This window comes from Talpa occidentalis, unplaced genomic scaffold, assembly GCF_014898055.3.
Source record: "Talpa occidentalis isolate TD23 unplaced genomic scaffold, MPIMG_talOcc4v2.1 talOcc4.8, whole genome shotgun sequence".
In the NCBI taxonomy this organism is placed as follows: domain Eukaryota; kingdom Metazoa; phylum Chordata; class Mammalia; order Eulipotyphla; family Talpidae; genus Talpa; species Talpa occidentalis.
In genome coordinates this window covers 66,016,433-66,032,421 of record NW_023605194.1, presented here as the reverse complement: position 1 = coordinate 66,032,421, position 15,989 = coordinate 66,016,433, and the positions used below count along the sequence as shown (strand labels likewise).

The following is a 15,989-nucleotide window of genomic DNA, read 5'->3' as shown; positions in this document are numbered from 1 at the left end:
GGGCTTTAGGTTGGCGCCTCCACCGCCACGCCTGGGACGTTCCCAACTGCGTGAGCCCCTAGCCTGAGAATGAGTTGACTACGACCTCATGCTGCTATCCCTTTTGGCTCCCCGCACCGGTTCCGTTTTTTTCAAAGCGGACTGCCTGCGAGAGGCTTGTTCACCATCTCTCCAAAGTGGTCTCCCTCTTTCTTTTCCACCCGCTCCCAGTGCAGAAAGGCTCTTCCCGTCTAGCACCCGGCGACCGGGCCGGATTCACCTGCTTTTAAAGGAGAAAGGGGCTTCTGGGGACAAAGGAGAAGGAGGGTACAACCCTGCTCTTCTCCCTCCCTGGGTTGGGGTGCAAAGTCCATTTTGGAGGACTTTGGAACAATCATGGGGTTCTTCCGTTCCGTAGAGATCAACCTAACTTTCTTTAGGCTCCAACATGCATTTCCTTCTGAGAAAGGCAAGGGAGGGCCTCCCTGGTGGCACAGGCGGTTGAGTGAAGCGCTGTGAAGCTGTCCGCAGCCTCTGTAGTGCTGGTTCGATCCCCGCCGGTCTTGGAGATACCCACATGGCGCGGCAGACCTCTCCTGTCTCCCCCACTGCTCCCCTCAGCAGTGTGTTTCGGTCGGTCTGCCTGTTCTGTTCCCCATTCTGTCTCTGGTGAATCCTCTCACTCTCCTGCACATCTGGCCTGTACCCCCATTCTTTGTAAAAAATAAATAAATAAATAAATAACTCTTAAAAAAAAAAAAAAAAGAAAGGCAAGGGAGAAGGAATCCATGGGTACCTCCAGTTCATCACTAGAAAGTGGCACCCCATGTGGCAACTCCCTAGGTGTTGAGCAGACCCTTCCCCTCCTTGCAAGAGAGTGGATCCTGCTCCTGTGATGGGACACATCACATAGAGGAGTTGGAATATTTTATAGGCCTTGGTGAGCCTCTAAAGGCACAACCACATCTGCACTTAGAAAGATGCCCTTTGCAGCAGGGAGGAGGGAGGACAACAGAGTTATGGAAACCAAAAGAAACCCTGTTTGCCTCTTCTCCCCAGGAGGGTGAAGCCTTCCCTCGTACTCAGCTGTTTGCCATAATAAAAGACCACAGACCAGGTGACTTAAGCAACAGTGTATTTTCTCACAGTTCTAGAGGCTAGAAGTCCCAGTGTAACCGGAAGATCAGAGTTTGGGCCACCTGTCACCACTAAATGCCAACGAAGAAGAGACAGAAATAGAGTGAGCTCTAAAGTGTGCTTTAATCAGGTAGCCATCAATCTGGAAGATTGGGGGGTGGCTAACACCCTATAGGGTAAGTAAAGTATCAGGCTTTTCTGTCCTCCCACCATTTGGATGGATGATGGATCCCTGTGGTCCTGAATGCATGCCTGAAGGGCACCTGAGGTGGGGTGTGGGCATGAATAGATGGGTACACCCGAGCTGAGAGACTGGGCTTATAAGGGCGGCATCACGGGGACACCAGGAGAGAAGAAAGAGAATAACCAGAGAGAGGAACAACTGAGAGAGCAGCCCCAGCAGAGAAGCAGAGGTCACGAGAGAACGCCGGAGAGCCCAGAAAGAGGGACGATTTGCCGGGGGCTGGGAGGCCCGCCAGCCCCCCTGCCTGCCATGTACCTGGTAAACTCAATAAAAGCCTGAAAAAGCCACTGAGGGCTCTTGGGACTCTCCTTCGCCTGCCTGCTCCCATCATAGAGATGCTGCTCCGTGTCCCATCCTGCCGCTACACACCCTAAAGAAAGTGCCTTAACCTTTCATTTCCAGCTGCCTTTTAGTGAGTTGAACAAAGACAGTTCAGCAGTAAGCAGGCCTTCACTGCTGCCAGGAGATTGTGATGTCCGGCCCCGGAGCTCCTTACTACCCTCCTGGACACCTGGCCTCATGCTCGTCCCGCCGTGCTGAGGCTGGTCTGCAGCGAGCACTGGCCCCCTGCCCTCCTCCAGATGTGTCCTCGGGCTGGAAAATTCACTCAGGACAGACAGGCCATAAACAACACGTATGTGCAGATTCCCTACTATAGCAGCTTAGTGTCTCACCCGATCTCCTCCCCCTCCCTAGCCCCTGTTACCAGCTCAAGGTCTGTGAGGGTCGATGTCTATTGAGGTCTCTCTTCCTGGCTTCCAGAGGGTTTCCTTCTTGTATCCTCATGTGGGGCGTGGGTGGAAAGAGCAAGCTGTCTGGTGCCTCTTCTCATAAAGCTATGAGTCCTATCCCATCCCAGCTCACCTGTACGACCTCATTCAACCTTAATCATTCCCTCTCCAGCACCTCAGAGAGTCTCTTTCACATCCAGAGTGGCCCCCCAGAACTTTCTTTCCTTGCTCTTTCACTAATCAATAAATGCTGGAGGTTAGGATTCCAATATCTCCTGGAGGTTAGGATTTCAATGCATGAATTGGGGGACTGACACAATTCAGTCTATAGCACCCTCCTTCCTCGGGGCTCTATCTATACCTTGCACTTATCATTGTAACCTTACCTGTATCATGTTGTGGTTTTAATTACTAGTCAGTCAAGAAGAGTCCCAGGACACATATAGGACAGAACTCAAGAACCAGATTTTTCTGTTCCCATGGGCTTGTAAACAAGAGACGAAACACCTGATGACTCCAGGCCTCACACTTGTTGCCATAAATATCCTTGGCTCATTGTTTTTTAAAACCATTTCTAGGTGGTCTTTTCACAGCTTATTGAGTTTACTGCTATTAGAAGAAAAGGGAGTTACAGATTCAGAAGAGGATCCCAGAGCTTGAGACCAGACCAGTTCAGACTGGAGCTGTGGGCACACGGCCTCTGTGAAATGTTCACCTTGAAGATGCAGACCTCCTGCAGACCTCCAAGCTACAGCAGATTGGTGCTCCCTACTAGCAACAACAAATGGACGTTAGCCAGGTCCACTCTCCTTGCTGTCTCAGCCAATAAAATTGAATTCCTTTGTTCTTATACTTTTTTTATTATTATTATTTATTTATTTATTTGTTTGTTTGTTTGTTTGTACATGCACTGGGTACAGTCAGAAGCGCGGGAGGGTGAGAGAGCCTACCAGAGCCAGAGCGGGGAGCAGAGCAGGCAGAAGGACCTAAGTACACCGCTGAGGGGAGCAGCGGGCGGCAGGAGAGGTCTGCGCGCCATGTGGGACCCTCCTGTGGTGGCCGGGGAGCAGCCGGGGATCGAACTGGCGCTGCAGAGGCCGTGGCCAGCTTCACAACCCAGCGCTCAACCGCTGCGCCACCGGGGAGGCCCTGTTCTTATACTTTTATCTGGCAGAGTGAGGGGTAACACAGGATCCCCAAACCTGCCTGCTCTAAATAGGTTCTGCATCTGCTGCATCAAGACAAAGGATACTCTAGTGTGTAAGACCTTTAATGAAAAGAACTTTTAGGCATCCCTGGTGAGGCAAGGGGTTGGGCACCGCACTGTGAAGCAATCCGCAGCCTTTGCAGCATGAGTTCGAACTCCGGCCGGCCAGGGAGAAAACACATGGTGGGGCAGACCTCTCCTGTCTTGCCCACTGCTCCCCTCAGCAGGGTGTTTCAGTCAGTCTGCCTGTTCTGTTCCCTACTCTGTCTCTGGTGAATCCTCTCACCCCCACACCTCTGGCCTGTACCCTAGCTCTTGTGTGCATAAGTAGGTGGATCTTGGGGGAAAAAAAGAATAAATTATTATTAAAAAAAGAACGTTTAATACAATTAGTGTGCAATATAGACAATTTGTGCGCAGAGAAGAGAAAGAATATAGTTAAAATAGTTTCCATTTAAACATCCAGTTACCTATCCCTGCATGGGTGAATGTCCAGCCAAACAGGGTTGGCCCAAAGCAGGGTCACTGAGGTCTGAAAGTTTGCCATAAGTCTAAAACACCTTCTGGGGGGGAGCCATGAAAAAGGGGCAGAAGGGACCAGGAAAGTCTGGAAGGAAAAGGGCAAAATCAAAATACAAGTCAAGATAAAGGCTGCCATTGTCAGTCCCCCCATGGGTTCCTCACCCATGTCTCTTTTTTTTTTTTTTTTAAGATTTATTTTTATTTATTTATACAAGCACTGGGTACAGTCAGAAGCATGGGAGGGTGAGAGAATTCACCAGAGCCAGAGTGGGGAGCAGAGCAGGCAGAAGGACCGAAGTACACTGCTGAGGGGAGCAGCGGGCGGCAGGAGAGGTCTGCGCGCCATGTGGGACCCTCCTCTGGTGGCCGGGGAGCAGCCGGGGATCGAACCGGCGCTGCAGAGGCTGCGGGCAGCTTCGCAACCCAGCGCTCAACCGCTGCGCCACCGGGGAGGCCTCACCCATGTCTCTTTCAAGTGTCTCTTTTCACGTCACCAAGTCCCTGGCTCTGTCCAAGGCCAAGAAGCAAGCACGGCTTCACATGTCTTTCCTCCAGCTTTCTTTCTCCATCTCTCTCTGCTTCTTCTCTTTCCTCCAGCCCTTTCCCCAGTCATTTCTAGTTTACCACCTTGCCCAGCTCCGCCCTTCCTTAGGGTGGGGCAGAGAACCTGGAATCTTCCCTTTCCCTGGGGATTACACTATTACAACACCCCAGCTCCCAAACCTGTGCAGACCCCTAGCTCAGGCTCTTCGGAGAGTCTCTTTCACATCCAGAGAGGCCACCCCCGCCCCAGAACTTTCCTTGCTCTTTCACTAAGCAATAAATGCTGAGTCTTTGCCTGCCCTCACCAATGTCTGTGAGATCCACTTTTCAGTCTTGACCACAGAGTCTCAAATGGCCCCTAAGTCCATCCCTCTGATTTCCAGTGGGTGGAGCAGTAGACAGTGACTGGTTTGCCAGCCTGTGTTGTTGGAGGACGAGATCGGAACTAGGGGCCCTGGGCCTGCTCCCTTGTCTGGTGACACTATTAATTTTTCTGATTATAAAAGTAACACTCAAAGTAAAAAAATGTAGAAAATACATAAAAACATAAAGAAAAAACCCATAAACCCACCCCCTAGAAATAAACATTGCCAATAAGTTGGGGGTTCCGCTCCTTTTTTTCCCCCTGTGTATATACATTCACACACTTAAAAATACAGTTTGGATCCAATAATATGACTTTTTGGTAACAGCTTTATCAAGATAATTCATGTTTTCCAATTCACCCATGTAAGATGGTGTACAAATCGATGTCGTTTAGTATAGTCAGAGTTGGGTAACCATCATCACAACCAATTTTAAAACATTTTTATGATCTCACAAAGAAATCCGTATCTTCCAGTTGTCAACCCTCCAACCCCCAAGGTTGCCTTGGGCAACCTCTACTGTACTTTCTGTCGCTGCAGATTTTTCCTGGTTTGGACATTTCATACCCATGGAATGATCCAGAAGATGGTCTTTGTGACTGACTTCTTTCACTCACATACATAATGTTTCCAAAGTTTATCCATGTTGTGTCACCTGCCATCCCTTCCTTTTTCTTTTACATAACTTTATTGACTTGCGGTTCACATACCTTACAATTCACCTATTTAAAGCATACAATTCAATTTTTAGCATATTTACAGAGTTGTGCAACTATTACCATAATCAAATTAGAAGATTCATCACTCCAAATGTCACTACCTTTTATTGCAAAATAATATTTCATTATATGGGTATACCATATTTTTTTTATCCACAGATCAGGTGGTGGGCAATTTCACCTTGTGGATATTATGAAAAATACTGCTATGAACATTTGTGAAGAAGTTTTTGTGTGGACCAAATATTTTCGTTTCCATAGGAATGGAATTGCTGGGCCATAGGGTAACCCTATGTTTAAGCCTTTGAAGATTTCCAGACAAACCATGCGAGACTTTTATCCTGACTTTCTCACTTAGCATTAATCGTGTACGTTTTCATAAATTGTTAAATGTCATTTGAACATTTAGTAACATTAGTAAAAACATGCTGGGGTTTTACTATTTCCAGAGTTCCACCTCTTAGCTAGCCAATCCCCTATTATTGGACATTTAGACCATTTCCAGTTTCCATGGTTGTAAACAGCATTTCAATGAACATCTTTGGGCACTAATCCTTGTATCCATCTCTAGTTATTTCTTAGATGAGATTAATCAGACCATTGGAACAGAGGGCACCGGCAGTTTAGCGTGCATAATAATAAATTGCCTTCCCAAAAAGTTGTGTCAGCATGCATTCTGTACGTTGAATTTGGGCATATCAGTTGCATACCTCCTTACATTTCAATTGCCTTCCAAGGTAGAGCACCAGGGAAAAAGGTTGTTTGGGCACCTTTGACACACTGCCCAGCACAATTTGCAGCACATAATATGAGTCTGTGTTGAGTGAAGGTAAAGGAAGGTCCCAATTAGTGCAGGGGCCACAGGGTATCAAGTCACGGTGAAGGTTGGCTCCACAGGACTTACCACCTGGTTGACAGGAGACTCAATTCAGACTCAAGGGGCAATAAGGCATCTGAACGGCCAGAATCCTCAGCATGAGAGCTGAAGTGACTGATGGGAGATGAGGAAGCCATACTCCGTAGTCATTTAGGGTCAGACACTGGCAGCAACTCTTTTTGTATTCCACTCTATGAGCAGCAGTCTTTATGCAAAGTGCTGGGAGAATTACCTTCGTGGAACTAGCAAGGTCATCAAACTCTCTGTTCACGTGGATATTCTGAGGAGAAACCCAGCACAAAGCAATGCGTTATCCCTTTCTGAGAACTTGACGTGTTTTACCTACAGCACACAAGAGCTCGAAGACCTTAAGGTGACTTCTTTCCTGTGGATGACAATCTCATTATTCCCCAAGTCATTCAAATGGAGAAGGAAAGGGACTCAAGGGGGACTTGGAGGGTCCTGTTCTATTTCTTGATCGGGGGGTTGGTTATGTACGTTACATGCTGCTGGCAGAAATTCACTGAACTCTACTCAATCTATCTGCTCTTTTTTGGCATAGATATTTCTCAATAAAAATCAAAAATAAAGGCTTGGGGATAAAGACCTAGTACTCATTGAGTCTTCCTCTGCACAGGCCTGACCCCGAGTGGTAGGTATTAGCCTTGTTTCACATAAAGACAAGACTGAGTCCCGGGAATAATTTCGCATCAAGTGTAAGGATTCAGAAGTATTTCCCTAAAAACTGAGGATAAAATCTGTGAGCATCAGATTAGACTAATGACAGCAGTGAAGGAATAAGTAAACAGAAAATTGCATCTTGCCTAGTGTTGATCTCTAATCAGAATCCCATGCTGACTAGAATTTGGACCCAGGCCTGTCTCATTCCAAACTCTGTGGTGTTCTCATTACACTAAGTTTCTGATGATAACCATACGTTGTATTGAATAAGTATGTCTTTTGGCAGGACAATCTCATATGTGTAGAGTAAATGGAAGCGATCAGGGTTTTTCCGCCCTCCCGCCACTAGCATCGATGAGCGACAACTGTGGTCTTACACGCACGCCTGAAGGCAGACCCTCGAGCGTGGTGTGCGCACGCATGAGTGGGCACATCTGAGCCTGGGGCCTGAGCATATAAGGGCGGCAGCAGAGGCAAAGGCGGCAGAGAACTGTGCAGTGGAGTACAGCAGAGACCAGCGGACAGACCACAAGAGAACACCAGAGAGCCCAGAAAGAGCGAAGATTCGCCGGGGCGAGGAAGTCAGCCAGCCTTCTGGCCCCCAGGCCTCCCTGCCAGCCCTGCACCTGTTGCCTCACTACAGATGGGGTAGAAAGATTATTAAAAGCCTGAAAAAGCCATCGAGGGCTCCAGGACTCCTCCTTTACCTGTCTGCCTGTATCATCCAAAACCTGCTCTGTGCTTTGCTGGCATTACGATATGCCATTCCATTTCTTGTTTTTTAAGAATGTTCGAATTCAGGGGCCTCCCTGGTGGTGCAGCGGGCTGAGCGCAGTGCTGTGAAGCTGTCCGCAGCCTCTGCAGTGCGGGTTCGATGTCGGCCGGCCAGGGAGAAACCCACATGGCGCGGCAGACCTCTCCTGTCTTATCCGCTTCTCCCTCAGCAGAGTGTTTCAGTCAGTCTGCCTGTTCTGCTCCCCACTCTGTCTCTGGTGAATCCTCTCACCCTCCTGCACCTCTGGCCTGTACCCCGGTTCTTGTATAAATAAGTGTAGAATAAGGTAAAAAGTTTCAGGCTTTTCTGCCCTCCCGCTAGTAGGATAGATGACGGAACCCTGTGGTCCCGAATGCATGCCTGATGGCGGGCACCTGGAATAGGGTGTGGGCAGATGTAGATGGGATTCGCCTGGGCTAAGACTGGGCTTTTAAGGGCGGTGTCACAGGGATGCCAGCAAGAAGCAGAGAAGCCGAGAAAGAAGCAGAGAAGCAGAAGCAGAAGAACCACGAGAACAAGGCCACCAGAGAACGCCGGAGAGCCCAGATAGAGTGAGCACTTGCTGGGGGCAGGGCCCCCAGTGCCCCTGCCTGCCGTGTACCTGGTAATCCCAATAAAAGCCTGCAAAAGCCACTGAGGGCTCCAGGACTCTTTCCTTCTTTACCCCATCTGCATGGGATCATAGAAAACCTGCTCCGTGGCCATTCCTGCCCCTACAATTGGGGTAGTCAGCAGTATGATCCATGCAGATGGGTATGGAGACCTGTGAAGACCTCAGAAGGGACCTCTGGAGCAGACTGAGAGCCTGTGACAATGCTGGAGGCGTCGTGGTGGCACAGGAGATGGACAAGGTCCGGTAACTACAGATGGACAAGGTCCGAGACCTCGCATGAAGGAGATGGCCCAAGAGGACCAGCCAAAGACCCCTGAGGCAGCAGAATCATCGGGAAAGAAAGGACCAGAATTTGGAGCTCCCCAGTGCTGATGCAGGGAGAGGCCTGATGGACTTGGACTAATGGAGTTGGACTGACAATCCCGCCAGAAGGCAGAGGACCTTGCAGGTTGATATGTTTTGGGACCCTGGGGGTGGAACAGTTTCATTTGTAAACCCCAGGAGATGGGAATCTGGGGGTGGCCAGTAGGCCTTGATGGCCAAAAGCAGGCCTGTGTACTGCCCAGCAGCGAGACAGAGGAGAAAAGCCAACTGGGAAGGCAAAAACTGGTACTGATGCTAAGTTTGGGAAGCCCTGAGAGGCTGTTAAGCACTAAGTAAGCTGAGGAAGGCCAGTGAGTCTCGTAAAATCACCTGTGGGTGATGCCCTGCTCGTTCTTGAGTGAGGGTGAGGAGCTGAGGAACCCGTCCTTAGGGGACAGGTGGGGAATGTGGCTTGGGATGGAGCCCAAGCCAAAGAGGGGGGACCCAAGAGAGGCCGCATGTGGAGTGTGGATCCCCGACCCATGTGCTTGTGCAGCGGGTTGGCCTGAGTGCAGGGGTCTGCGTGTTGCATGGGTGGCTATGAAAGCCAAATGTTGGAGCAACCACAGACAGAAACCCTGAGGGTTGGCGTTTACCCCCAACAGTACACAATCGCCAATCCCAGAGCTAGTGCATCCTGGGGGTGGATGCGGTGTGTGGCTTGTGGCCGAGACCACAGCCAGAGAAGGACAGGAAACCTGACGGCTCCTGATGTGTTACGGCAGATGCTGTGAGTGGTTCCCCTCCCTCGTATGAATAGTGCCTTTGGCAGCAGAAGTGGTGGATCATCTGCTGGTGCCAATAATTATCTTTTGCATGTTGGTGCCCTGCCTGGACTTACTTGTGTTCTGTTGTATTTTGTTATATATTTCATTTGCTTTTGTGGGTCATGGCTGCAGTGTTCTATTGCCAAGAGAAACGTATATGACTTGTTGTGAAGGGCAGGAACGGACACAGTGCAGGTTTTCTGATCCAGCAGTCTGGGTAAAGGAGAAGTCCTGGAGCCCTCAGTGGCTTTTGCAGGCTTTTATTGGGATTTACCAGGCACACCACAGGCAGGGGTGCCAGGGGGCCGGGAGGCTGGCAGGCAGCAAGTCCTCACTCTCTCTGGGCTCTCCAGCGTTCTCTCGTGGCCATTTATTCTCTCGTGGTTCTCTGCTTTCGTTCCTGCTTCGCTGCTTCTTCTGGCATCCCTGTGACACCACCCGTAAAAGCCCAGTCTTAGCCCAGGTGAATTCCATCTACATATGCCCACACTATTCCAGGTGCCCGCCATCAGGCATGCATTCGGGACTGCAGGGTTCAGTATTCTATCCTAGTGGAGGGAGGGCAGAAAAGCCTGATACTTTTACCTTAGCCTACACTTGTATAGACTGTCTGTCAAAAACCCTGGGGGGTGGACTGTAGGGTAAGGTAAAAAGTATCAGGCTTTTCTGCCCTCCCGCCATCAGGATAGATGACGGATCCTTGTAGTCTTGAATGCATGCCTGATGGCGGGCCCCTGGAGTAGGGTGTGGACATAGGTAGATGGGATTCACCTGGGCTAAGACTGGGCTTTTAAGGGCAGGGTCACAGGGACGCCAGCAAGAAGCAGAGAAGCAGAAGCAGAAGCACCACGAGAACAAGGCCACCAGAGAACGCCAGAGAGCCCAGATAGAGTGAGCACTTGCTGGGGGCAGGGAGGCCTGTCAGCCTCCCGGCCCCCCAGTGCCCCTGCCTGCCGTGTACCTGGTAATCCCAATAAAAGCCTGCAAAAGCCACTGAGGGCTCCAGGACTCTTTCCTCCATCACCCATCTGCACGGAATCATAGAAAACCTGCTCCATGGCCATTCCTGCCTGTAGGGTAAAGAAAATGTCAGGCTTTTCTGCCCTTCCGCCATCAGGATAGATAATGGATCCTTGTCCTGAATGCATGCCTGATGGCGGGCACCTGGAATAGGGTGTGGGCATAGGTAGATGGGATTCACCTGGGCTAAGACTGTGCTTTTAAGGGCGGCGTCACAGGGACGCCAGTAGAAGCCAAGAAGCTGAGAAAGAAGCCGAAGCCGAAAGAGAAGCCGAGAAGCAGCCGAACGAACTCCAGAGAGCTCAGATAGAGTGAAGACTTGCTGGGGGCTGGGAGGCCTGCCAGCACCCCTTCCTGCCATATGCCTGGTGAACCCCAATAAAAGACCTGCAAAAAACCACTGAGGACTCTGACTCCTCCTTTACCCGGTCTGCATGGGATCAGAAAACCTGCACCGTGTCCAGTCCTGCCCTTTACACTGCCCCTATAGTAAGTAAATCTTTTTTTGAAAAAGAATATTCAAATTCAGTGCCGACAGGAATTCTTAAAGCAGAAGGAAACTGGTCAAGGGCACAAGTCTCTGGCTTTGGAGTTGTAGAGACTAGGCAGATGGAAGGACACAGTAAGGATGCTACACATCAATTGTTTTAGACCTGAGGGATCAGAACTATAAAAACATCTCTGGAAAGACACAAATCTGGGTTGAAATAAAGCAGGGTTAGAATAATTGGTATCTTTCTTTTAATAATTTGCATCTGGGGATTCTCTTCAAGTTTAACTGCCTTGGAAAAATGTCAGGGTCCCTCCCCAAACCCCCCCCCTCCCCCGTTAAGAAGGTGGAACTGAATGAAAAGGGAACCTAACCTCCTTCGGCCACACAAGCAGATTTTCCAGCCCCATGAACCACCTGCAGGCAGTAAGGCCAGGTTGGGAGGCGGATCACTTTACAAGGGCTGAACCCGCAAATCTAAACTCCAGCAAGCAGTGAGCATCATGCTGCTGAGCCTCTCTCTCTCTCTCTCTCTCTCTCTCTCTCCTCTCTCTCTCCCCTCTCTCCCCTCTCTCCTCTCTCCCCTCTCTCCCCTCTCTCCCTCTCTCCCCTCTCTCCCCTCTCTCCCTCTCTCTCCTCTCTCCCTCTCTCTCTCCTCTCTCTGTTAAAGGAGAAGCCAGGGGTGCCTGCGGAGTAGATCACAGAAGTACCCCCATCCGGGGTGCATAATGGAGCCAGAGTGGTATAATGACCTACATTCAGGCCTGGGGCTAGAATTTGGACTTGACCACACTATGTATCTGGGCAGGGACCTCTGTTTCTCTAATCCCACTTGCTTCCTTTAAACAGAAATAACACCTCACAGGACTATTCAACAAGAGGTACAGTTTGTGAGAAGCTCTTACAGAGAAATCCAGCAGTTCTATGGCAGATGCTGAATTATCCTGGACAGACTTGAGAACAGCAAAGCAGCCTTCACTTTGCATAGGATTCCTCGACACCTAAGAGAACACAGACACAAACACACGCAACACTAAGAGAAGCTGAGCCTGGGAGTAAGACAGTAATGCGAAAGAGAAGGCAGGTATCTGATGACATGGCTCAGGTTGGCCCCGCTGTCTCAGCTCAGAAGGTGTCTCCCTCAAACAGGAGGAGGAGGAGGGAGTGAATGCTGGCTAAGGACCCACCCAGTGCTGACTGTGAGCTGGTGCCGACAATACAGACAAGACACGCCCAACCCTGAAAGAACTCACCTGTTGGAGGGAGAGGGGGGAAAGGAAACATCATACACATGCAGTGTGATCAGTGCAATGAGATAGTGCCCCCAAGCTCTACCTGGGAGGTAAAGTTTGAGGGGGGCAGAATAAAACACCTGAGTGGAAGTTTACAGCTGAGGTGGGAAAGAGCAGCAGGAACACAGCAGAGGGAGATGAAGCCCTGTGTGCGCAGAGAGTTCTGAGCAGCTCGGGGAGCGAGAGCCATTATGTGCTGCCAGTAGGAGGGAAGGAGGCAGAGCTCAGATTTAGTGAAAGTTCAGCTTAGTGAAAAGAGTTTAGTGAAAGATGCACTACTATGCTTGAATTTATCCTGAAGGGAACCACACTGAAGGGCTTAAAGCAGGGAGGCACAGGGTCAAGTTTCTGGTTTAGAAAAATCGCCTGGTAGCAGGTGGGAGGAAGTGTTGGAAACTGACAGGCAACAGAATTCTAGGAGGGGAAGTGCAAAGCAGGAGGAGCAGGCTGCCCGAGCATTCTGCAGGAGAGAGAGCTAAGGAAGGGTAAGTGTGGGAAAGAGGGACAAGCACTGGGCCCAGCTTGTGATTCCATGAGAAGTACCCCTCCACCCTCCCTCCAGCCGCCCAGCCTGACTAGGCAGCTCTTAGAGGCTTTACTCTCAGAATCCAGCTGGCCAACAGGAGATCCGAGGCACCATACAGCAGGTGGAAACGTGGATCCAGAGCTCAGAAGAGGTCTATGTTCCAGCGGGGTTGAAGGTGGAGGAGGGGGTAACCAGGTGAACCACAGGCTGGGGTTGAGGGCGCTGCGGGGGCTGCTCTGTCAGCTGAAGGAGCTGAAGGCCAGGCAGGGCTGGATAGCCCCTGGAACTGATGAGTGTCCCCAGTCACATGCTCCACCCTTGATTGCATCTTCCCTTCTCTGTCTTAAGCTCCCAGCCCTCTCCGCACTCCCTCTCCATTGACAAGAGAGCCCCTGCTGTGCGCCCAAGACCTTGGGTAGGTCTGAGCAGGGGACTCAGTCTGACACCTAGGCTCACACGCTGACTTCCAGCAAGGCCAGAGGAAGCTCAGGGAAGAAGACAAAGGGGAAGCAAGAGTGCTCCTCACCATCAGCAGCAGAGCAACACTGCAGGGAGCTGAGAAGGAGGGATGGCAGGAAGGGTGGGATGCCATGCCACTAGGACGGAAGGATGAAGTGAGGAGGAATCTGAAGAAGTGAGACTCTGGCCCAGGCCAGAAATGAGTGAGGGGTTGAAAAGGGGAAGTCGTGGCCCCAAAGGAAGCCAGGAGGTTTCCTTTCTGAGACCCTCATCTAGGTTCTGGAATATGTACCTCCCACTGCTGTTGTGCTAGGGAGATATGCATGGCTAGGTACAGGCTTGAGCCTCCCCTCCCCCCAATCAGGCTAACACTCACAACAAGGATCCTTAGTGTCTGGTTGACCCGGAGGCCCAGGCCCAGCCTCAGGGCGCCCGTTGCAGAGATGCGGTTATTGCTGCAACAAAAAGACATGTGCGTTGCGCTAGCTTGCAAACAGCTGTGCAGAGCCAGACCACTTCAAGGTCACAGCTGGAGCTGCTGGCTCAGGCACCTGGTCAGGCTTCACATTCCATCTTCACAGATACCCTGGACCCTGGAGAGGTTAGGTGTAAATGGTGGATAACGAGCATGTTTCATTGGCAGCTCCCAGTGTTGAGGAGATCACCCAGCCAGCATCTCCAGAGCACCCATCACCCCTGGTGGAGACAGCCGCCCTCAGAACTCAGCAGCTCCCATGTGTCTGCCCCACCTTGTGCCCATATCGATGACCATAACAGTGTCTGTTCTGGAAAACTACCCAAACTCCTCCCCACATCTGCTCTTCTTCTTCCCACTTTGTACCTTGGATCTAAACTCCAGTCCTCATCCCTGCTCTTGCCACGTCTCCCGAGCCAGTCCCACATCTCTGATTTCTCAGACCCCAACACTGGACTTGCCTCTCAGCATCTTTCAGTGCCTCTTCTGGCCTTTTCCCTTCCATGGGAAGGAAGGTGGGCAAGATTGCAGTGGGCAGGCCCTGCTCACTCTAGTAGCCCCCAAGGAGGGGCTCGGCCACAACAGCTCATCGCCTGACTGATGTCTGCCATTTTTTCCTCTCTGGGCTTATGGTCCCTGCTCTGGTTTTCTGCTGAGGCTGGCACTGTGCTGGGGGCCGCAGGAGAGCTTGGCATGCCGGCAATAGTCATGTGCTGAGCAGAGCGTAAGTAAGGGCCCGCTTGTCAAGGCCCTGCCCAGCCCCACTCACACTCTGCTCCTCCTCTGAAAGGGAAGAACACACACAGAGCACCCAGTCACACCCACAGGCTCTGCTGAAGATGCCTCACTTCACACCAACTACCTGTGTGCTAGGAACCATGAGCCCCAACATGGAAATGATGAACTCAAGGAAGGACAGACCTGGGTGATCCTTGTGGCCCAAGCTGCATCATGAGTAGATGGTGGTAGGTTAGAGAATTTAAATGGCGAGAGACCAGAAAGATTACCATGGAGACCCTGTCTACAGAGTCTGGGGACAGTGACACTGACATGGGCAGCACCCTATGCTCTCACCTCATGCTGAGTTCCTCCAGCACATTGTTGGTCGCAAGTGCCTCACCCACGGCAGAGGCTCCAGGGTCTCCAAAGCCATTGTGAGAGATGTCCAGCACTTTCAGGAAGATGTTTGCCTGGAGCACAAAAAGAGCAACCCATGGGGTCCCATGCAATGGTGGAGAAAGCCAGGAGCCAGTCGCAGGACCCAAGAGACCCGAGGTATAAAGATCACAGGCCGCGTATGGACAGGCAGAGTTTCCTGGGAAGTCATGTGACTTGGGTGGTGGTGACCGATAGAGTCCAAAGGCCAGAAACACAGTGCGGAAGGTGGATGTGGATGTGAATGACCTTCAGAGACTACGGGTTGGCCATGTGGCAGCAGCTGCCGGAGAAACAGTGCTCATATCTGCTTGGGCACCCCTCAGGGACAAGCGCCCCCAGGCACAGAGCAGCCCAGGAACCCAGAGGAGGCTCCAGTGAAGGCTGTTGGCTAAAGCTTATCCAGGGATTTGTGACGGGAGGAAGGAGGAGAGCTTGTGAGTACACGGGATGATAGCCTGACATGTCTTCTTGTGGGGAAGCCCTCAGGTCACCCCGTCAGGGGGCAAGGCAGCAACATCCATTCCCTGAGAAGGACTTGACAAAGGTGGTTGGCACTTGGGCACTGCAGGTACCTTGTGCCATCCTGGCAGGTTCTTGAACCGCCCATCTACTGTGAACCTCACAGGGAGCGGGTGAGGTGTTTGAGAGCGTGTGCTGGGATCCAAGGGTGCAAGGGAGTCATCTTAGGGAACATGGATACATGCCAGCAGTGACAATGTGTCTCCTCACTGCCTGATGCTCCCCACCAGCAGAATGTCTGGAGAAGGTGCACATGAGCTTGACCCCTTCAGTGAGTGCCCTGAGAGTGTGCACAAGTAGGTCATAGTCATTAAATGGGAGCCAGGAAAATTAGTCACCTAAAGCAATAATCTTTAAGCTTTGCTTCAGATGAAAGGTTTGTTTCTGAAGAGTTCCAAAGGCAGGGGAGCTGGGACCCAGAGACAAGCCGAAGGAGATGACAGGGTGAGTTGGGGGCCTCTTACCTCCAAACCCTTGGCAAAGGCTACGGCTCCTGGGCCTCGAAGGTGATTCCAGCTTATGTTAAG

General features: G+C 51.0%; 1 protein-coding gene across 1 annotated transcript in view; it reads right to left on the bottom strand.

The window, feature by feature from the left end:
* Nucleotides 1–6,315: 6,315 nt before the first annotated feature.
* Nucleotides 6,316–15,989, bottom strand: part of LOC119234112 (leucine-rich repeat-containing protein 74B-like) — an 18,557-nt gene continuing 8,883 nt past the window's right edge. Inside the window, exons 2-7 of the mRNA XM_054690681.1 lie at nt 15,927–15,978; nt 14,860–14,975; nt 13,687–13,765; nt 11,939–12,034; nt 6,464–6,604; nt 6,316–6,354 (exon numbers count right to left, since the gene is read on the bottom strand). Coding sequence (XP_054546656.1) covers nt 6,316–6,354; nt 6,464–6,604; nt 11,939–12,034; nt 13,687–13,765; nt 14,860–14,975; nt 15,927–15,978 — 523 coding nt within the window. The remainder of the gene's footprint in view (nt 6,355–6,463; nt 6,605–11,938; nt 12,035–13,686; nt 13,766–14,859; nt 14,976–15,926; nt 15,979–15,989) is intronic.